General features: G+C 37.4%; 1 protein-coding gene across 4 annotated transcripts in view; it reads right to left on the reverse strand.

The window, feature by feature from the left end:
• The window catches only part of LOC127651749 (rho GTPase-activating protein 7-like), a 137111-nt gene that overhangs the window by 17716 nt on the left and 94963 nt on the right, over positions 1-24432 (reverse strand). For 3 of the 4 annotated variants that reach the window (XM_052137743.1, XM_052137742.1, XM_052137741.1), the window contains 3 exons: positions 4153-4224; positions 1734-1815; positions 1018-1081 (listed from right to left, as the gene is read on the reverse strand). In XM_052137743.1, the coding sequence (XP_051993703.1) occupies positions 1018-1081; positions 1734-1815; positions 4153-4224 (218 nt within the window). Of the gene's footprint in view, positions 1-1017; positions 1082-1733; positions 1816-4152; positions 4225-10250; positions 10548-24432 lie in introns of those variants that run through there. The other variant, XM_052137744.1, reaches the window with a different exon arrangement.

Consider the following 24432-nt stretch of genomic DNA (forward strand, 5'->3'; position numbering starts at 1 on the left):
CATCGAAAGCAGAATTAGCTGGCCTGTTAACAGGGGGTCGTGGGATCCAGAGGTGTCTCCTTCACGGTTCATAATAATGGTGGCGACGAATGTCCATAAAACTGGGGTAGTTATTTTATAGCCCCTGAGGTCAAGCCTTTGATCAGAAAGAAAGTAGACCTAGGGTGCAATGCCCCCCTTAAAAGAAAATATAGAGTGCAAGCGCAACTTTTAATTCAAGTGTACTTTTTTCACTTCTTAATAAGCTGCAGGGATAGGAAAATGAGAAACAGAGAAGGACCCTACAGAGGCCACCTGAAAATTCCCTGGATGGTTAGGGCTTTTATGACTGAAAGGGGCAGATGACTTCCTTAAGTCATCTCGTGACCTCTACCTTTGACTCCATCAGCACAAGATGACACTAAAGGGTCATTAGCTTTCTTAGCAGGACGCACACTTGACAAGGTATCCATTGTTCAGAGCTACAAGTTTTAAGAGCAGAAAAAGAAGCTGCGGTCAGACATGACGGTTATCTTCTTAAGTTCCCTGTTGTGATTACATAGTTGGATTTTTTGTTGTTGCATTCTCGACCAACATGTATTTGAGTCATAGCTTTGGGGCATACTTCTATACACGCTCACTCTGAAATAACTTTGACAGAGTGACCAACAACTGACTAGCGTAGTGTGCATTCTCTTCCTTTTATGGTATGAAAGGGGGTTTTAGGAAGTGTATGGTGAGAAAAAGATGATAAACAGGACAGAAGGAGAGAAGAAGGAGGAGAGAAGCTAATGAAAGCCCTTCATTAAGACATAAAAGCAACTCTACCCTCAGGCCCTTAAAAAAGATAAGAAAACAAGACCTTCCTACTAATTAACCTACACAAAAAGCAAACACAAGTTACACACACTAAAAACAGAGCATGTGGAGAGAACATGGAAGAAAGAACAAAAGAGAGGGTGAAAGAAAACATGAGTGAAACTTAGCAAATGAAATGACAGAGATACAAGTGAAAGGGATTTTAGACCAGACACTTACTCTTTTTCTTTGAGGAGTGATCTCTAATCTCATAAGAGCACACTTGTTAAGGGTATTCAGTCTCCTGCAATATATACACACACAAATACATGAGTGAAACAGTTACAGTTGTTCTCAAGCAGACACCTTGAAAAGAACCATGGGGCTCCAAACAAAGGATAAATCTAGTCATTAGCCAACAAACAGATTTCTGCAGAGTCAAAACTCTGGATTAAGACAGAATGAGAGAAGGGGGCAAAGAGGGGGTAATCAAGAGATGAAGACTAAGACAGATGGAGATAGACAGAAAGACGAGAATAGGATGAGAGGGGGGAGACAAGGCCTATAATGAGCTGCTGAGGCCTAAAATGGCCTCCAGATGTCTGTGAGCTCCAACTGGATTCAGATGGACCTTTCTCTGATTAAAGACAATTTTTCTTTCTTTACAGACATTTTAAAAAACCTGATTAATGTGAGATTTAGAAATTATTATGATTCCCCCACGTTTTGACATTAAAACATTGAATAAGTCAACAAAATTTCGATAAAGGCATTTGTAACAAAAGCGTAATCATGTTTTGCTTTAACTGCTTTGACCTTGTTCTAATAAAATAATTTTTAGACAAAATCAGTACTGTTTTTACTGATTGATATTACACATGTCAATGAACTCAGTGACTTAAATTCACAACAAGCATATTCTACATTTTTATATTTCTATTGTGTTTGCGTCTCACCTGCACAATGCCTCAATGGCATCCTGATCCAGGAAGTCATGATCTCTGGTAACTGAGGAAATCTCAATTGGGAACTGACCATCTGTGAAACATAGAGGAATAAATAAATAATGGGGAAAAAAAAGCAATACAAAAATGGTGACCCAATAAACATGCTGGAGTGTCCCAGGGTGTGGAAAGGGGTTGTTGGCAGCAAGTGGAATGTGTGTGTGCCCTCTTTCATACACATACACACACACACACACACACACACACACACACCCTCCTCCATTGCTGAAAAGGTAAAGGAAGTATGTCTTAGCCAGCCAAATGAACACAACTACAATACTGCAGAGGTCATCAGTGGGAGGCGTGTGTGGGAAGGGGGTGTTGGAATCATAATAGGTGCTAGGCATCACACAGAGAGCCCAGACTGTCTTTATTAACTGAGACTTTAATAACTCACACACATTAATTCGAGTGTTTGGGAAAGGCACACCTCAGATTATTTTATTTTTTTCCTGAGTATGCAAGACCTTTCCCGTAGAGTACTTGCTCTCTGTTATCTATAGTGAAGCAATAATGACAGCTTGATCACATAATTCAGATTCCTATAACCAATAACACATCTCAAATGGGCATGTAATGTCAGAAAGGCAGGAGTCAGTAGGTCAAAGGTGTTCAGTGCAAGACACCTGATGTGTGATGTTATCAGATTCTGACTGCTGTAGTACAAACTTTATAAGATGGATTTAACACAATCTTGAGTGTAGGGTTGTAAATATTAGCAATGACAATGATTGGATTTGATTACTTACGACGATTACGATGCAACATGAAATCTGTAATTTGGTCACATTTTGTTTAGATTATTTTGAAACTATTTATAATTTTGTTTAAATCTGCAGAAAAAATATTCAAAGTTTTTTCTGAATGTAAAATGTTTAGACAGCACATGCATGCACCAGACATGAGCACAAGAGCCACATATGCATTTAGGACCGAGGAGGTTTGGCTTATATGTGGCTGCTTAAACAGAAAAACAATACTTATGGTAAATGCATTATAGATCCTATGTGAATAAATGATAAGAATATATAATGCAACATGAAATACTAACGACTAGATGCAAACAAACAAACAAACGTTATGGAAACGTTATGGAATAAGCGTAACAGATGTGCATTTCATGTAGTGTTAACATACACTGCACAAATAATTCCAAATAAAATATGTCATATGCAGACAGATGTTTAGCACATTTAAATTAAGAAGGGTCATAGAATTAAAACCTATTTCAGGTTTAAATGCATAGAGACAGTGGAAAGCTGCAGCTCTTGTCAAGCACCTTGTCAGTTCTATTGCATTATACTCACTGCACAAACTGAACAAGATAAAAAACATGTATTTAGGCCGTGTTATATTTGTGATTAAACTATTTTGTGGATACAACACATTTTATGGAGATATACAAAAGATACAAACATATCATAATCAGAGAAGAAAACAATAAATGTCCTTTGGTCAAATGGAAGTAAACAGTTATGAATAATGACACAGAAAGACAAACTCAGCAGCAACCATCCATCCATCCAATCCAATAATCCCATGATTATAAAATCCCAGTTTTTCGGATGAGATGTTTAACCGTGGTCCTGACTCTTTGTGGTCATTAAAAATCCCAGGACACTTCTCATAAAGAGTAGGGGTGTTCTGGCCAAATTGCCCCCATTGGCCCTTATCAATCATGGCCTCCTAATAATCTCCATCCATTAATTGGCTGCATCACTCTACTCTCTCCTCTCCACCAACAGTTGGTGTGTGGTGGCACTGGCGCACTATGGCTGCCGTTGCATCATACAGGTGGATGCTGCACACTGGTGGTGGGTGAGAAGAGTCCCCTGTTCACTGTGTGAAGCACTTTGAATATAGTGTTAGAAAAGCGCTATATACTGTAAGTGAAATATTCATTCATTCATGCATTCATGAACTCGGTGCCATGAACTTTCTTAATTTAATGTGTGCTTGTGCACTTTTTTTTCCTTCAATCTTGCATGCTCTTCATCTGTTTCAAGAAGGTTTGTGTTTTATAACTATAGTAATGATAATCGATTAATACATTCTGTAATAGATGCATAAAAATGTCTTTGTCTGATCAATGCATGGTGATTGATGCATTTTTACACCCCTAGAAAACACCTAAACCAATAGAAACTATGCCCAGATGCCCACAGAAAAATACAAATATGATCAAATATGTCAAACAGACCTGAGGGTATTACAGCCTTATCACAAATTGAAAGAAATGAAAATGCAAATGAAATGATGGAATATCAAATTCTGCAGGCAAAGATTCTGTGAACTGACAAATGGTCTATGTGGCATGCACAAAATCTATTTTGGACAGGCACTGATTAGGGTGGAGGGAGAAGTGACCTACCTTCATAGAGCTGGGCGTACTGTGGAAATCCTGCAGCCCTCAGCCATGAACACGCCTCCTTTGCCTCAATCTCTGCAAGAGAACAAAAAAAGAGAGAGAGTGTTGCTTTATTGCACTGAAAATGGTATAATGGAATTATCTTTATCTTTATGCAAACTCCAAGACTGAAGAACTGAACACAAGCAGGCATGACACAGGAATTGGCGAGTTACTGAGATAGAAATCTTTTCTGATAACCATTGTGCCCTTGAGCAAGGAATTTAACATCAGGTTGCTCCAGGCAGATTGTCCAGTATGGTTAATGTCTGCTAAGTTGCCTTGGATAAAAGCTTTAGCTCCTTAGGACTGGCATTAAAGTGCTACTGAATCCCTTCTAGTACACTCTATGGGTTGAAAACAGGTAATACGATTGCTCTGCTGGCATTTCTGCAATTGTATCTCCAAAATCTTCACAATTACATCTCATAATGTGTTGTAATCAGCAGAGGGACCTCTCTGCTAATTGAGCGCATTCCCAACACTTAAAATTCTAATTATTCTAATTGTGATGATTGCAATTATGCAGTACAAAATTGACAGACCACCTGGAATAGGTTCCCCGTCATTTCAGAAGCCCTCTCTTCCACTAGGATGGTGATTAGGAGGGGCTACGGGAAAGAGACGTGAGAGAAAGATGTGTGTAAAAAGACACTGCTGACTTTGCCCAGGGGAAAGGACACAGACTCTGTCTCTACTAGCAGGGATACGTGACTCCCCTCTCGAACGAGCGTGAGAGGGACGGCACGCGTGACAACAACAAAGGCACACGATAAGGGAGGTCCTCTGCCGGCAGAGAGAGAGAAGAAAGCGGGAGGTGAAGAGTGTATGAGGGAGAGGGAGTATTTCAAAACATGCTTTGACAGCAAGAACGCCAATGTGAAAATAACAGAAATGATCGGACTCAATCATCCAACTGTATCTTGAGTCCATCTCAAATATGCACGTGCACATTCCACAAGTGATTTTGCAGAATTTTGCCCGAAAGCACTTTTTAGGAGTTCATGAACTTTGAAGAATGTGCTACACTTACGATAATAACACATTAGTCTGGAATGGTCTTTAACAAGCGCTGTGGCTTCCTGTGTATGTGTTGGTTTGCTCAACTATGCTTTACGGGACAAAATTGTCCCCAGAAGTTGGCAAAATCTGAAAAATCTCCATTTGGGGATATCCAGGGAAATCCTTAAACATTTGTTACATAAAAAGTTTATTTTGAGAGTAGGTTTAGTATGTAGTAATTATAATCAGCTTTCAATAAAAACAGTAGAGTTCTAAAGTATGTAAAGATGTGTCTATATACAGTATGTTTATGTGTGTTTACAGTGACTAGTCACCACTGAAGACCATGCAGCTGCAAGATAGAATGCATTTAAATGTTAATGATGGACACACACTCAGGCTCCACAGCAGTGTCTTGCAGACTGGCCTTTTCTTTCATCGCCAAGGTGTTCCCCCGACTGGTCACAATGGACCACAATCACACAGGTGCCCGTCTGACACCAACAGTAAATAAGCTCAAGGCTTTCTAACCAGAGACGGCATCACAAACAATCCAAATCTCACCGTCATTCAGTAAAAACCAGCCAAAGAATGTTGGCACACAAAAAACAGGTAACAAACCCAAGATAATATGCAGATACTAAGATACAAAAGTTATTGCTTAGATCTTGCTTTTTCACCTTTAAGGAGTTCTCAGTCATGTTTCATTTAAATATTAACTTTAATTTATGTCTAAAAGGTTTATTGTAAAATGTACTCCTAAAAATAGACACATGTTAGACAATCGTTGACATACTGTAGAGTAAAAGTATAGAGCTGAAAATTAATGGGGATAGCATAGCACAGCTAATTTTGACTTGAAAGAGTTTTAAAAAAAAATGTCTATTTTGAATTCTGACATTTGATTACAGATTTTGGTATCTGAGCACAGTGACCATGATGAGATCTCTGAAACTCTATAATGTGAAATTACTAGGATCTTTTCAATAGAAACAGCAGACTTAAACAAGTCTCCATTTGATCTCCATTTAATCTCATTGCTGTCCAGGAGAATCAAGTGAGATATGAAAGAGATCACATTTGTGATTTTTCTGTCCTACTGGCAAATTGCTCACTAAGTGCACATTAGTGGTTTCATCTATCACAGCAATAAACCCACAACACACTTAAACACTGTCTTTATGAAGATATATAAGTATAAACACACTTGAGAAGTTGTTTTGTACTCTCTGTCTTACACACATACACATACTGCTAAATATCACAAAGATGTGTGCAGGCTGTTGATACTCTTTTCAGCAGCACGCCACTTCAGCACTTAAAGCAGCACACATCTATGCTTATTGTTCGGATATGGGCCGTCAGTGTAGAGTTTGTGTGTGCACGTCGCATCCTGTGTTCTCCCCGCAAGTCTGTGCGGATCCCCGCGCCAGGCGGCGACCTCACTTCCCGTGCTTTTCCGAGGCCAACAGGAAGCCGTTAAGAGACCTCATTCCATGGTTACCATGGTCACTTTGTCAGACACACCTCCTTTTGTTCAAGGCCAGATAATGGAGGCCTTCAGCACCAACACAAACACAGAGAACACCTTACATCCTGTAACACACACGCGGAATGTCGAAAATTCTACCTCACAGAGAAAGAGAAATAGGCTGAACCGCCCCTGTAAAGTAAACAACCATTGATTCTCTGCAATTGTACAGTACATGTGTTTACATTTAAAGGAGACTATAAATTTAAGTTACAGACACATCTAGATTGAGCAGCTGAGCTAACATTGTGTTGAAAGCCAAAGTCACTATTACTTTATTGAGTTGGACACACTAACACTTTTCCATCTTGAATAATACGTTCAGTATATTCTCCACGTCCAAACATATCCCAAAGGGCCTATATATATATATATATATATATATATATATATATATATATATATATATATATATATATATATATATATATCATATGACATAATTTCATAGATGCAATGTTTCCCAAATGTGACCTATTATGCAAGGCAAGGGTTTGCGAAAAACAAACAAACAGTTGACTTAAAAAGTGACGATAGACATAAAGAGCTTTGATGACATTAACAAGAGTCCTACTCTTTAAACTAGAGGTTCACTGATATTAATTTCTAAATGTCTGACGCCAATACTGATAACTCAAAGCAGGGTGGCCAATGGCGGAAACGTATACTACAATTTAAAGATAGCAAATGAGATGTACAGTAAAACTGCAGATGAAATTAAGTGTTTTCACTTATTTTACACAATATTTACTGAACAAAATTCTAAAAAAATTGTATTATGTATTATCCATTTACAACGCTGTTGGTAGATTTGGGCAGTAACATGATGAGGGAAATATTCATTTAGCTAATCCTAAGTGGGAACAGCTCTCACAAATAAAGCACACAATTAAAAAAAAGGAACCAACAGCCACCACCGCACCCTCCCATCTCTCTGTCTCTACATCAGATGTAATCTACAATCCATCTGCTTCATATCTTGGTCCAGTCTCCTAGTGGATGCATGACATTTGACCTCTGGCACAGTGACCTGAGTCGAGCGCACAGGATGTCTGGGTGGCATCCGTCACAGAGACATGTATGTCTCATTGTCTCCGTCATTAATCAAAGCACTCACTTTTCACTCCACCTTATGTTTACATTTCTATCAAATGAATGAAATCTAAGATATATGCTCACAAAAAAACATTGAGAGACAGACAAGACAAAAGCTTCCAGACCCACAGAAAGACAGACAGACATAATCTCTTGGGATAACTTCCTATAAACTTGGCCAAAGTTGAATTTCTGTTGGGACCTTTTATTTGCCACATCTAAAATTACCCTTTCTTCTTCCTCTTCTCCTCTCTCCTCCTCGTCCTCTTTTTCCTGTTGCAGGAAGTTCTCACAATCGCTGGCCGATTGTCCCACAGCATCAGAGGGAGGTGGTGGAACCCACTGTGTATGAGTGTTTAAGCAAGTTTGTGTAGGCAGACCTCTCTGCTATGGGAGCAAAATCCAACTCACAACCTGAATTTCAAAGCCTTGTTTTTGTCAGTGTGCATACTTAATTGGAATCTAGGAGTGTGCATGTGCATTTGGGTTCATTTTAATAATACAGCTTTTTAAGCTGCAAATGAACATAGCACTAACACCAATATCTGTCTTTGAGTGGAACTAGATGGTCTAGATTTTATTTGAAATTCATGTGACCTGATGTCTTATTTGCCAAACCAACTAAAAAGACACTAAGCTCTTTCTCTATGCAGAGCCTTTCCACACTTACACTTTAAATGTGCAAATCGCTAGAAGTCATACATCATTTGCCGGGGATCATGCATATCACATTTGGCATGTTTTTTTAAAGACATATGGAGGGAGAATGTGAGAGTCAGACAACTCTGAAATCGAGATGATCCCCTCCATCTGGCCATCTACACATGCACATGAGATGGAGTTATCCCACGGTTCACTACAGTCACCCAACACTGCAATGCAATGCACACAAACATAAACTCTTTGGCCATATGGCTCCATTAAAATGTGCTCTTCTGAATTTCTGACAAATTTAAACATTAGGTATCGCTGACCTGGAGCCAGCCTGGCCAGGTCTGGTGACTGGCCACTTTGTGTAACACAAGACTGATCTCAGGTCAGATGATTAGATTCGCTCCCTGATATACCATTCTATCCAATCCATCTATTATCTAAAGAATACTAAGAGGGGGAAAGAAGTGAAGAAAGACAGACTCTTCTCTAATATCACAGCAAGCTTCTTATTACAGTGCAGAGTTACTGACAGATCCTAAAGCATCTGCAACATAATTATTGTGGTCAAATATTTACCTATTAAATAAACTAAAAGCCTGTTTTCAGATGACAATGAGGGAGATTCACTCATGAAAACCTATATCTGCATCCTCCATTGAAAGCTTCAATGTTTTGAAACAGTGTGGGATGTTTGAGTATGAATCTATCTCAAGGCTTCTAGTCCATCAAGCTCAAACCGTGACCTTTGATTTATCAGGTGGTGCATGTAAATCAACATCAAAGTGATGGGTTTTAAGCATGGCATTCTCTCCATTGACTCCCAACCGATCTGCTTACTGCCTGCTTATCACCTGGAGTTAACATGACCCCAAGTTTATTGACCTCTACTTAGAAAAAGAGGGGGGAAAGTCTGATCAGACAGGCAACTTCCTGCAACAACAGCACACTTTCTTTGAAACACTAGTCTTTTTCGGATGCAAGACAATCAAGAGGTCTCTATTCTGAGCATGGCAAAAGATACGTGTTTGAAGCAAAAGGCTGCAGATCATCCAGGTGGATGCTGCACACTGGTGGTGGTTGAGGAGAATCCCCTTGTTCACTGTGTAAAGCGCTTTGATTGTAGTATCAGAAAAGGGATACACAAATTTAACGTTCATTCATTCATGCAGAGACCAAACTCGCACTTTGCACGACTGGTTTCACGAAGGCACCAGAAAGACAAGCGAAAAGAGAAGATATAAAAAAGAAAGACAAATGACCAGAACAATTTAGCAACTGACTGAGTGAAATTCTCTTATAGCGCCGAAATGTATAACTACAGGGCGCGAGACGTGAAAAGATGCACGAATGCGCCCTCAGAGTCAAACGCGCGAGTCTCTGCTTTCTCTTTGAAAATGCAGATACCTCTCAAAAACCTCCCTCAACTCTCTGCATTTAAATATGAGAGAACTCAGACCACCACTGAATTATGTGAAATCGTTACAAATAAAACTGAAGGAGACCAGCAGAGATTAAGATAGCGCGAGGGCAGATTACTTATTTGACAGCCTGGAACACCTAGTGACAACCAAAATAATAGCGCTTTTAAATATTAAAAATCAATTGTAATATGTTTCCAATGTATAAATAAAATAGCGGAATTTGTAAAGAAGCATTATAGCTAATCATGGCATGTCATAGCATTCCATATCCGCTTTACAACATTACAAAAAAGTCAACATAAGTTTCCTTACAACAGGAGTGAGTAATTTTGATGAAAAATAAATAAAAACATACTTACGAGTAAGGATCATGTTTGCGTTTTCAGTAACGCAGTCACAATAGTCCCGCTAAGTAATTCTTCACGAGTCCTCTTCGTTTTATTCCAACATTACAGCGAAGTTCGCATAGTATCCCAACACGAATAAAGTTGGATTCGCAAATTATATTAAAGTACCACCGTACTAAATTTAAGTTTACAGCAGGTCCAAAGACCAAAACGCATGAAATAAATCCATTAATGATGTATTTTCCTGTCTGCTGGGGGAAAATAAATTCCTAACTCCTCCAGAGAGATCTGAAACTCCCGTGAACGCCCTGGCCCGTGTTGAATGTGAATGACCAGACTAGTTCACTGTGTAGGAATTGCAAGCAGAGGGAAGACTCCACCTCCTCGCCTACCCTAGGGCAGCTTCAGGTGGGCTTTCGCTTGCTAGCTGCTCTAGACGAAGATATATGGAATGATATTCCGGACATTATTCAAAAGGAATTGCAAATTGTAACGTATTTGCAATTGCGTTTTCAATTTGTGGACGCATAAAATGTGACATAATCCAAACGCGATTGCAAATCGCGCATTACGGTTTGCATTTTCGTTTAAGCGAACGCACAGTGACTGCCAGATTTCAAATGGAAAAGCAAAGTCCGTTTGCAACTGTGTTTCCCATATCTTACTAGTTTTGGCCCTGTCATATTTAAATAGCAATTTCAATTACCACATCTGCTTTTTCACTTTCTCAGCGTCGCGTATGTAGCCAGCCAAAACTCAAATGGAATACTATTTTTTTAATTTTTTTTTTATTGCAATATTAACAAACAGAACAAGACGATACATACAAGAAATATAAACAATCTTTCAAAACAAAAGAGAAATTATGGTTCAGAATACATTAAGAGAGGAAATGTGAAAGAAATTTAAATATATTCAACAATAGTCTAAAAAGAAAAGAGAGTAAGAGAAGAAAGAAAAAAAAAGAAGAAGAGGGCACAAAAGAAAAAACATTAAGAGAGAATATTAAACATGGCACTAATTCTGGATGTTTTCATTGCTTTCTTGTTAACAGAAGTTAAAATTGTATTTAAATACATCTTCAATTCTTCTTTGAAAAAGCTAAAGTGGGGTTTACTTTTCATATATTTACATTTATGGATATGAAACTTTCCAATATATAAAAGAAGGTTTATACAAAAACATGCATTAATTAGATTCTTGTCTTTAACATAAAATCCAAAAAGAATGTGTCTATATGATAAAGAAAAGTTACATAAAACCTTTTGGACAATCAGAGCATCAATATTGTTCCAGAAAGACCGAGAAAAAGACATTCCCAAAACAAATGATCAACAGTTTCAGAGGAGGCTTCACAAAAGAGCAGGAAGTATCAATATCATTTCTAAATTTCTTTAAAAAGTATTTAACTGGATAAAATCTATGAATAATTTTATAGGATATTTCTTTAACTTTATTAGTTACGAAAGAATTTCTGAGGAAGTGACCAAACATATGACCATTTAATATCATCAAAAAGGTTATTCCAATAAGAAATGGAGGAAGGAATTGAAGTAACAGGGTCCAAAAATAATGACCTAATTTTATAATTGGATTTATGTATTGAAAAACAAATAGAACCAACCACAGTAGATTCAGGGCTAGGGGAGAAACAGAAGTCACTGTAGCACTAGTATTGTTTCTAAACAGCATACAGATTTCCAAAGAGATGGCCTTGAAAACTATATTAAATTCTTTACTAGATACTGGGAATTGGTATCCTGAAACAAAATCGGAATAATTAAATAAATTACCTTCACTATCAAATAGCTGGTTTACTAATATCACCCCATTATTGAACCAGTTTTCAAGAAATAAAGATTTCCTCTTATGAAGAATATTACAGTTGTTGCAAATTAAAAAATTGTGTGGCGAGAAATTATGCTTGTAAATAAGTTTCCAAGCCATAAGCATCTGCTGATGATAATTGGAAAGTTTGACAGGAAGTTTACTAATTGAATAATTGCACATTAAAAGAAAATGTATACCTCCTAATTGAGAAAAAATATATCTTGGGATTATACTCCAAATAGAAGATTGATTGTGAAGGAAACGTTTAAGCCAATTAATTTTTAAGGTATTGTTAAGAGAATCAAAATCAATGAAATTTAAGCCACCTTTATTATAAGAATTCAAAATAACTGATTTTCTAATACTCAAATGGAATACTAATTCCCTTAGTATTTCCATTTCCGATGCCTTACACAGAAACCTGTCAATCAGGGTCAAGGGTGGGATTATGCTATGGGGCGTGTTTGTCTTGGGAAGTGATGTCACTCACAGTCGACGGTCAAGAGGTGATGCCCTGAACAGACGCCGGTTTATCAAATCAAATCAAATCAAATCACTTTATTGTCACACTACCATGTACACAAGTGCAACAGTAGGTGAAATTCTTGTGTGCAGTTCTGAGCAACATAGCAGTCATGACAGTGACGAGACATATACCAATTACAGTAAACAACATACTTACACAAAACAATTTACATATCAAATGTACACATACTTACACAACACAATAATTATATACAATGTACAGTAAACAATACACACAATATACAATACAATAAGTAGGAGTATATGAAATATATATATATATATATATATATATATATGAAGTAGTATATTGAGGAGAATATGTTGACAGTCCAGTGTGAGATTATAGATGAATAAAGTGCAGTGCTAATTATTGATCCTGATAGACTGTGAGTGATGTGACTTCCCAAGACAAACACGCCCCATAGCATAATCCCACCCTTGACCCTGATTGACTGGTTTCTGTGTACGGCATCGGAAATGGAAATACTAAGGGAATTAGTATTCCATTTGAGTTTTGGCTGGCTACATACGCGACGCTGAGAAAGTGAAAAAGCAGATGTGGTAATTGAAATTGCTATTTAAATATGACAGGGCCAAAACTCGTAAGATATGGGAAACACAGTTGCAAACGGACTTTGCTTTTCCATTTGAAATCTGGCAGTCACTGTGCGTTCGCTTAAACGAAAATGCAAACCGTAATGCGCGATTTGCAATTGCGTTTGGATTATGTCACATTTTATGCGTCCACAAATTGAAAACGCAATTGCAAATACAATTTGCAATTCCTTTTGAATAATGTCCGGAATATCATTCCATACGAAGAGGTGGAGCAACTACTAAAAACACAACCTGGAGCTACAGAATGTCAGGTAAAAGTAATTCATAATAAGTCCAGGTGGTCCTGAATGAGTTTATGCAACATGCTTCAATAACCTACAAAATATACGTAGGTATATAGTGCGTGTGTGTGTGTGTTTATCTTCAAATTAGAATAAAATAAAAATACCATCCATCCATCCATCCATCGTCAACCGCTTATCCTGTGTACAGGGTCGCGGGGGTAAAATAAAAATACTCACATTCTAATTCACTTTTAAAATGTAGCCTAAATAAAAACACAATTGTCACAGCGCGCGCAATACACACGCATCACCGGTGGAATAGACTAAATTAAGGGTCAAATTTGGACTTCTTATAGCGTCATCCAAATGTTTTTGTTAGTGAAACGTAGGTCCCTTACTCCACAACCCCAAGCATATCTTCCCTTTCGTTTTCTGTGTTTTTGAGTTGGTTTAATCTTAAATCTCTCCTTTCTGTTTTTGGCGCGAAATCCAAAAAATCGTGAAGCAAAAGTGAGAGTGAATTTTTTTACTTACTGCTCATTTGGGTGCAATGTGTGGGAGCACTTTAAACTGTAATTAAACGGCGCGCTGTTAACATATCATTAGAGGTCTTCATTAAGTAAACGGGCTGTTTGAAAGCAGCTATTGTTGTACAAGATGTTGTGAAAAGGGAAGACAATGAGACCGTTCTGCTACGGTAATTCCAACAAGCCCCATCAACAGGCGTCCCTGATCGTCGCCTTTTTCCACACGCACGCACGCGCACACACGCACCCACACACACAGAGCCACAGTAGCCTCTTACACAGGGCAGTACTTTCTATTGTGTCAGGAGTTCTTATTGAGATCAAACAAGCTTATGATCCTCTTGGAATCTCCCTGCTTTAGAAGTGAATAGCAAGTCACATTCACTTCCTTTAGCCAGTTCAATTAAAATTACTGTATGTCAAAGCATGTGCTTGGAATGGAATAGCGGACTGCTTACTGAATAATGCAAAGTGGTATAATTTATACTACCCATATACATTTTTTTTAAACAAAAGGCATGGTGAAATATTCATACAAGCTTAAAACTTTGGTATGCTACTTTATGGTGACATTATCTACAGTGTGCTTGCTGTAAAATAGTAAGAGTAGTATTAAAGTATGCTATTCTGAACACAGCCAAAGTCTGTAATTTGTCTTGTCTGGGTCTGTAAAATATTGAATTGTGTCTGACTCACTAGGAGAAAAAAAATTTCAGGAATTTTTTTTTTTTTTTCATTACTGGGGAAAACTACCTTTACTTTCTCTGCCCTTATTCCTCACTCTCTATAAACTCAGCATGGCTTATATTTGGTGAAGCATTGCTATGGTAACATTAGGGTGATGTATGTGTGAGAATTCTACATGGAATAAATAAATGTAATGAGGGTGAGCTCCTGATTTAGAAACTTTTGTCTCCACCACTAACAAATTAATTCATGCCATGGAGAATGAGTGAGATATGCATATGTGGTTTTGAAACTTACTCAGAGATTTTTCATCTAATTTTTCCACTCACTCTGTCATTTTTATGTCATCCCGACCTATTCTTTCTCTCCTCCTGAACACAATTCTTATGACCCAACATATTGGACTCTATTTCCTATGGGGAATTTTCGTCTGTGAGAGTGTTTGAGCTATCTGTGGGTGTATGCACACAAACTGTGGTTGTTGTATGTTAATGAATGGGACAAAGCGCAATTTGCTGATTTCCTGATAAATAATTTTTATCCTGGGCCCTATTTTTTTTTTTTGCCCTGAATTTTTTAATTCTCCTCCTCAAGGATTTATATGACTGTCACCAAATTTAGGCAACCTTAAGCCAAATTTATGGATTATGGATTTTTGATATATTGAACGGTGTTTCCATGGTTGTCCTTATATCTTCTGTATGCATTGTATGATTTTTATGAAAATTCAGCTGTATGTTTGGTAATGGGGGCTGATCACTCTTATGTGGCTATTATGGGTCATGGTCATAGCACCACCAACTGGCAGCAGGAAGAATAGTACTTTTAACAGACTTTGAAATAGCCTTCTTTTGTTTACATAAATTGCTTCAAAATTTTTTAGAATAATGTCAAGACACTGCTGATGTAAAATTGTGAAGGAATATTTGGTGTCTTAAATACTGTTGCCATAGCAATGCATGAATTCCTTTCTTCCTATATTTGGGTGTTTATGAGGCACTTGGCATGCTTCAAATTTCATGTGCACACACATCAGATTCGTCAGCCATAAGGGCCAAAGTTTCGAGGGGGTGTGTGTGTGTTTGTAGCGCCCCATTTAAAATGGGTGATAAGACGGCCTCTGTAGCACCTCCATTTTCACTTACAGTCACCACAATTGGTACATATATACTGTAGTTCTCATCAAGCCAGACAACTTTCATAATTACAGTCATTAGGTCCGCCCAACAGGAAGTCAGCCATTTTGGATTTTTTGAATATTGCAGTCTCTGAAATTTTAAATACTCAATTCTCGATACTTCAATTATTATTATTATTATTAGGATTATATTTACAGTTGAATGTATGATCAAATTTATATTTTTCCACCTGTTGTCCTAGAGTGATTTTTAATTCACTACAAAAGGGGCCAGTGGAAGAAGTTGGAGAGGGAAAAATGTTTAGATTTTACCGGAGGTGGTTATATAGGATTTTTAACCAAATAGTTCATTTTGTTTGAATTTTTTTATTTTATTTTTTTTCTATAAATAAATGAATGTATTTTTTAAAGAAACATTGATTGGTAGAACTGAAGCGCGTGCAAATATCCACAGCCTAACCTGGAAGGCCATTACAATCATTGTTAATACAAGTAATGATTTGTGTGTCACTTGATCAATATTATTACTAATACTTACATTCTTTATAATATAACAGCGCTTACATCCAAATCCTAATGAGAAGCAAATTTTCGTATGTATAAAATAAGCATGTCACTGTTATATAAATATGCCTGACATTCAAAAAGGACACAGTTAATACACAATATAAAGTAAGCCCATATTTAATTTCTTCAAATTTATTGCATACAGCCAACTACCAACGTCTTATGAATGTGCTGACTTTGTTTATATTGCTGGTGCTTAACTGGTAATGGAATATATGGGATTCAGACGATGCAATACCTGGAGAAGAACCTCAAAATAAAATTGCACTTGACCCAGCCCATTGGCGCTTTATGCACACAATTTTGCCAAACTCACTTGCGCCTAGACTTAGAGAGTGCTTGCACAAAAATACTTCATGACCACTGACTTTGCTTGTATGACTTATTGCATAGTGATGCGCTTAGCACTCTTAAAATAGGGCCCATAGTCTACTATTGTTTACAACAAAACGTTCTTATATTTTAATAATTATGCTGTTAGTTTTATTATTAACTAGACTTGAGAAATTGCAATTGAATCTGGACTTTTTCCACATCCATTCTTCACACTTTCAAATTTTTTTCTTTCCTATTGAAGCTATTGAATGTGTGTATTTGTGTTTATGTATGTGGTTTTGAGTACTAAAGAGGATAAATCACACACCCCTAAACCACACCAGCCCTGTCACAGCTCATCGGCTTTGAATGTTTGTTTGAATCAAAGTTTTAAAGTGCATGCACTGTGCATATAGGATTGGTTTGCACAGATAGTCATTAAGTTGTCTAGATATGTTTGATGAGTACTTTGACTCCATTTATGGTCTAAGCCAATTGCAAATTAAGAAAACATCATATTTAGGAATTCATAACATTTTGAAATCTGAAATGTACTCCTTCTAAAGTGTGAAAATGTGAACATTTTTGGCATCAGATACTAGAAAGTCTAAACTAGACAGATGATTTCTCTAGTTTTCATAGCAAAACTCCTTGATTAAATGCTACTGTATTGTCATGAGGTGTTATGGGCCACATCCTGTGGTCAGAGAGGCTGGAGCTAATATTTTCTATGATGTCTTGGTTGTAATATTTGTTTTGAATGAGCTTTTGCTCAACTAAGCTAACAATTTCACTCATGGTTTGAGCAAAAATGTATATTGTTAAAAAATATGGCACATGAAAAAAGGACAGAATGGCCTAAACTGAAATTATATTTTATGGGCATTATATATATCAGGTTGCAATTTCAATTTAAAGGAGCATATATATTAAAGTGACGCCACTTTAGTACTATTCAAATTTCACTTGATCCAGAAACATCTACACTTAAAATGCCTTGCATTTTACTTAGAGCAAAAGAAAGTGCCAAAGGGGTCTGTGTTTAGTGAACAACTAGTAAATCTTTATTGCTATATTAATTCTGTCTGAATATTCATTTTCAGTGAATAAGTTTGTGAATGTGTATGTGTGGCTGTGATCCACAAAATCCACAAAATCCAAAAGTAAGACAAAGGGGGAGCTACAGAAGAATATAACTGCTATTATCAGCTTTTTATAACACAGCACAGGCTCCAAACAATCAGAAATAGAACTAATCATGTGTGGGTGGGTGTATTTCTTTATGCCACATTTTTAAGCTGTGTAAGTAAGCTGATGTACTCTTGTTTGTGATTGCGCATGCAAACCATCATCATTAGACCACATAAGCTGGACATTGTGCCAGCTTTGATATCCAGAGGATATAAACAAGAAAACACACACATATGCACATGCACAGATTCTAAACTAAGGGACAAGAGCACATTAATGTACCCATGATCCAATTCAGTGTTTACAATTTATTAATTACTTCTAAGAAGGAACTCAATAAGGAAACTAATTAAGTTTAAATTAGTGGTTAAACTAGGGACACTGTATTTGTGGTGCCTGTTAACGCACTCTGCAACTTTTGTACTTTGAACGTGAATGTCACCTTAAATCATTTGCATAATTGAGTATATCAATTTATACTATCAAAAGTATCAATTTATTGTCTGGTAGATGATTGAAAACAGGTGAAATCATCCCATAGACTTACAAATAAGGAGCCACCCAAGCCATATTGTTGGATGAGAATAATTGTAAGTAGAGATATGAACTGATATTTGAAAATGTAATCCAATCAATAAGGCCCAAATCATCAGTATAGATTTCTGACTCATCATTATATGTAAAGCTGCTTGATGGCATAATTGCTGACTTGCAGAAGTTCTACACATTTTCAGAAGGATTTTCTCATTTGCTAAGGTCTTACATGTATCAGAGGCATTAGTGTACACAGCTGTTATGGAGATGAAAATGGAGGACTTCTGGCTCTCCTCAGAAGCTGTCTGGAATCCAAGAGGCCCTGAGGGAGATGGTTGAGACTAGATTCAGTGGATTTTGACATGTCTGAGATTTTGAATATTTGCCATAATGGAGGTGAAACCATGACTGTACGTGCTAGCATGCACGTGAAACATGATTTATGTGTATGTGTTGCAATGCCACATCCATGTCCAAAAAATTGACAACTTTTGCTTAGAGGTAACAGTGCTGAATCTTGCAGTGATATTTACAGGTCATTGGCCATCAACAGATGAGTCAAGAATGGTACTCATTCAAGAAACATTCTTGTATTTGTGCATTTTTGTAAAAAGGTTACTTTCGCATGTAACTTACTATTTTGATGAAGTAATTACATGAAAGATGAAGAAATTACATGTGTTTTCATTAGTCAGTTCATAAGATTAAGAAACACACTATTCAGTCTTAACAATAATATGGTTGAATCCCTGTTTTAACAGTATATCATTGCACACAGGACCAGGTACACACACACACACACACACACACACACACACACACACACACACACACACACACACACACACACACACACACACACACACACAAACACAATGTACATGCACTGCATACACAATGCTTTTACTCATTTCTAATGTAAACCATTCTGCTGATAGTTTTAGTTGATCTGATTGCAGATCAGTTTTGAGGATACGTGACAGACTATAAGGAGAGTAGGTCAGAGAGAAATGAGAGAGATACATTGAAGCTACTCATTCAATAATATGCTGGCATACAACAAATGGCATGTTTTACTGCAAGGCTCAAAATGCATTGTGTTAAAACTGGATTAATATAATTTACAGATGTAGGACATGTTAGGGTTTGGGTTAAGGTTATCGTAGCTTTACCACCAAGACAACATGTGTTAAAAATCAAGGCTATGCTGGTCCAAAAGCTAAACCAGCACCAAACCAGCACTATCCAGCCTAGACCAGCATGGAGCTTTACAGGGTAGGATTAGGGCTAGTAATAGGAACCTGAGAAACCTCTAATTTTAGGGGTAGGTTATGGTTATGGTTATAGTCTGGGTTAGGGTTAGGTTCAACATGATTACACTGAAAATTGACATTGATTCAAAATGTTCATGTACCCTGAAATCAACTCCATTCTAAAGAATTTCTAACAAGCGCCATGCAAACCCCATCAGACATTATTGTATCAATTTAACTGTGTTCACCTTTTCCTGTGGCGCAACAGAAACGTGGGCTTTGTTTCTATGAAAACCAGAAAGTAATCGTGTTCACATAAACAAGGATGAGCATGATTCAGAGGTTGCATTTTGCTCTGAAATTACATTTTTACTCCACTGACGTTTAGGTTTAGGGTTTGGGATGGGGTTAGGATTAATAAAATATGCATTCCTGTTGGCTCTATTACATTGTTTGAACTGAAAACACATCTCAATTTAGTGCCACTCTGTGGATATTTCACTCAGGAACTGGGGCTCAAATGTGCCAATACGTTCAACAACATTCCTAGCTTCGGCCACTGAGGGCAGTGGTTCAAATTTCAGTAAGCATAGACCGATTTCAGCAGGAGAACTTTCAACCTACTTCTGCCAACAGTCCGATCAGTCAAAAAAGAATGTTGATCCAAGAACCATCTTGATCCATGTCCTGCTTGAGTGAACCACATTGTGTGTCAAACCAGTGCTTTGTAGAATAATCCCTCAACATGAAGACAGACTTACATACACAGAAAACCTCTTGAACCCTGAAGACATCCATAAGAAAGCCCTCAATTAGCAAAAAAATCCCAGGAAAGGTCTGACATATTCTCCCCTCGGCTAACTTGATTGGAGCTCCTCAATACCTCACTGACAGATCAGTAGATCCCTTATGTTGTTTTCTTCTTTGACTGGCAGAGTAAAAATGAAGCTCCAACATCCTTGAACATGCACATACCATCTCTGACACACTTAGGTTCTCTTTTTTTTATCTCTTGTTCTCACATTCCTGGCAATATGAGGATTAGACATTAGAAGACGGCTGGGCCTTGAGTAGTGTCAGCTGGCCCAATGGCATAGTTTTCCCACAATGAAACTGACAGGGCACTTTGAAACTTCAATAACTGTGCTGCTTTATGGATGGAATGGATGCGAGGTACTGAAGTTAACAAATGTCACAAAATCCCCTAAAGACAGCCATATGTAGGTCAGCCAGAGGGCCTTCACTCTAAGAAAGGGTACCTAATGTTGGATCAAACCACCTGAGTGCGTTTTGTTGCTCATACGAGTGAAGTTTTTTAAAGACCCATGTGTAGAAGTGCATGGTGATTTAAGTTTTGAAATGCATGGTGTATTATGGTAGCTCATGGATAACATGTTATTTATTATACAGGAAAATCATAATTTTTAAATTTTATTGTAAATACTACTGTATTGTCTTTTAAAATATATTAAAATAAAATGTACTTATAGAGTAAGTTTAAAAGTGGGTACTTTTACTCTCACTCAAGTAAATTTCTAATAATGTTTTTTATCTTTTACTTCTTTACAATGTGTGGTGTTGCTGTCGTTACATTACTGGGTTTAATTTGAATTAATGTGTAATTTATTGAGAGATTATTGAATGGGACTTTTACGAGAGTGGAAGTTCACAACTGCACGCAATGAGACGATCTCAGAGACTGTCACATAAGTCATCGATGCTGCAGCATGAAACTTTTGAAAGTGAAACACTTTCTTTGCTCCACACAGTTAAAAAAAGAATAGTTCTGTCATGCAATGCCTTCTTTTAACACCAAGACAAGCTGATATTTCTAGATTAAACTCACTGCTCCAACTTCAGGCAGCACGCTGAGGTAACGCGGGCTTTGCTGTGTAATGAGTTGGTAATTTTCAAGGTGATTCTGTAATCAAAACATTGCCTCCAGTGGCCAAAGCAGTAAGTGTTGTTTGGCATATAGGCATGTGTGAGCTCCACTTTCTGATTGTATTCTTCATGGAGGGGTGGCAAATGCATGTTGTTTTCAGCTGTACAGACTGTAACAGAGTGAAGAGGAATGCTTATTTTATAAACTGTACCTCACAACCCAAATCCGAAACATAAACCTTCCAATTATTAGAGTAAAAAGTAATGTTACAGGGAAAATGCAACCTCCGAATCGAACAAGTCACTGATTATGCAAATGCAAATGGTTTCAACACAGGATGTGAACCCTGGTCTACCACGCTGCTGAAGCAACACACTTCTGGTCACAACAGGGAAAAGTTAACTGTGGCGCCGATGCAAAAATGTCTGAAATGAGATGGTGCTTGTCAGTGAGTCAGCGTAATGTGACCGATTCTAGGGTATCATAGCTCTCAGAAACAGCATGTCGACTTCCCATGTTGCCCATGTCCATGAGGTTAAAAAAACTGCATCCAAAATAATGGAAACCAAAATAAATAATGCAAAATGCTTTGATGTTTTAGATGGATTACAGCTAGCACATCACACTGCAGGACATGATAACTTCCTGGTCATTTAATGTTAACTATAATGCTGTAGTAAAGGAATTCATGGACTTAAAGATGAACGAACACATGTGTAGAAGCAAAAACTTTCAAACGCATGCACACACTTGAGCTAACACGCACTCACAGAAACATGTGCACATGGTGGGTTTAAATTGGGGCTCATATTTTTCCAATTAGTCATGCGTGAAGAGAGGAGATATGGTTTGCTTTAGATAGCAGACAGAGACAATCGTGTATGTATGTGTGTGTGTACAGGTTTGGGTGGTTTACAAGGCTTTTTTAGGTTAGAAACTGGTAATTACAGGGGTATTATGCTATAAATGTGGTTTATGGGGACATTTCTAGTCTCCCCATAATTCAAATCGCTTAAAAACATTTTTTTACTATGTTTTTTTGAAAATGTACAAATTGAGAAATTTTCTTGTGAGGGTTAGGTTTAGGGTTAGGAGATAGAATCTATAGTTCTTACAGTATAAAAATAATTATGTCTATGGAGAGTCCTCATAAGGATAGCTGCACCAAGGTGTGTGTGTGTGTGTGTGTGTGTGTGTGCGCGCGCGTGCGTGCATGTGTGTGTGTGGACAAGAGCGCATGGAATGGGGTGAAATGAGAAAGAGATCAAGAGTAGAGCTCAACTTGGGAACAAATGATGAAATAGCCACAGTAATGCTTACTTATCCTCAGCTCAGTCTCCTTTTATTTAACTCATACAGTACATTTACTTTTTATCTTGCTGGGGCTTTGGTTAGAATTCCAACCCTTGTTATAAATCTTACTCACTGTACATGTGTGATTCTGCCCTCATATAGGTTCATTTCAACACATTCAGCTGCTTGAGTTACCTTCTAGTCTTCAGCAGGCATGGCTCATTTCAGATAATTGATTTTTGATGAAGAGATTTGGCTTTGGAGAGATGAAACGGGACAGCCTGGTATAATTTTTCAACCCCTGTTCGCATCCCTGAGCCAAATCATGATAAATGATTTTGTATTTCCTAACAACTCTGAACAGATCCTCTGACCCATAGATTGTAAGCTATGGTCAATTTAAAGTCGGTGTTGAAAAACAAACTCAGCATGGATTTTTAGAAGAGGACTCTTTTAAAAGAGAGCTGCTCAGTTTCAAAGCCATGGTTAAAAATACTACATAGAAGTCTAGTCAGGAAACCACTAGCATTCTGCATCACTAATAAAACAAACAAACAAATGAATTTGGTGTTAACAAAAAAGGGAATATTTAGGGCTCTAGTGTAATCCTTGGAAAATTCCAAAGGCCTGCGGTCTTGTGCCTGGTCTTTCATTTTGTAATTTTTTCAAGCAGTGACATTTCTGGGTTTTTCTTTATTCTTTTTCTTTTTTGCCTCTAAAGGTAAATAAATTCATAAATGTATAATGTTAGTGAAAGTGACTCATATTCCGAAGACTTGTGGATGTTTCCATTGTAGTTAGCCGACTGGTAAATTCTTGGCAAAATCATTCATACCTATTCCAAGTTTACACAGAACACGAGCAATACATTATTGTGCATTATTAATACATTATTACATCTTATATACATTATAGGAATCTGCACAATAATTCCAAAATCCAATCAAATCACAGCCATCCTTTATCGGTGTACACTGTGTCTTGGTGTTAGTCTGCCATATAACACTTCTAAAGCATGGACATCTGCTTTGAAATGCTATCTCATAAAAGTGCATTAGTCACACAAAATCAAGACGAAGGTAAACCAGATGATGCATTCCTTTTTACAGCTCACAACTTACTCCATTTTGGCTTATACAGACCAAACAAACGGCAAATTCTTCATGTTGTTATTGTGAATCTATGGTCTGTTGGCTCACTGACATTAACAAAATGTACCAAGGCAGTCTATTGCTGACTTTTATCTGACAGATCATTGCAGTCTTGTGTAAACGACTCTGTAAACAACTGGATGTCCAGATCTTTGCTTGTTAGCCGCATCATTAGGATGAGATTGTTGTTCATGCGCCCCATATTCCCTGTGGTACAGATTCTAATGGTGGGAAATGATAAAGTGATGTCATATTTGTACTTATACAACAGTTTAGTTGTGTTTATTAATATTATTATTTAACTGGACAATCGGTGTTGCTTAAAAAAACAAAATAAGTGGTCAGAGATTTGTGAAATACAAGTTGAATTCCACTTTCTGTGAATTCTTCGAACTTTAGGTGCAGCACATGGGTAAAGCTCTTACAGTTGAGGCAGCATATGGTCCGAGTCTC

Source organism: Xyrauchen texanus, chromosome 11 (genome assembly GCF_025860055.1).
Source record: "Xyrauchen texanus isolate HMW12.3.18 chromosome 11, RBS_HiC_50CHRs, whole genome shotgun sequence".
Classification (NCBI taxonomy): Eukaryota; Metazoa; Chordata; class Actinopteri; order Cypriniformes; family Catostomidae; genus Xyrauchen; species Xyrauchen texanus.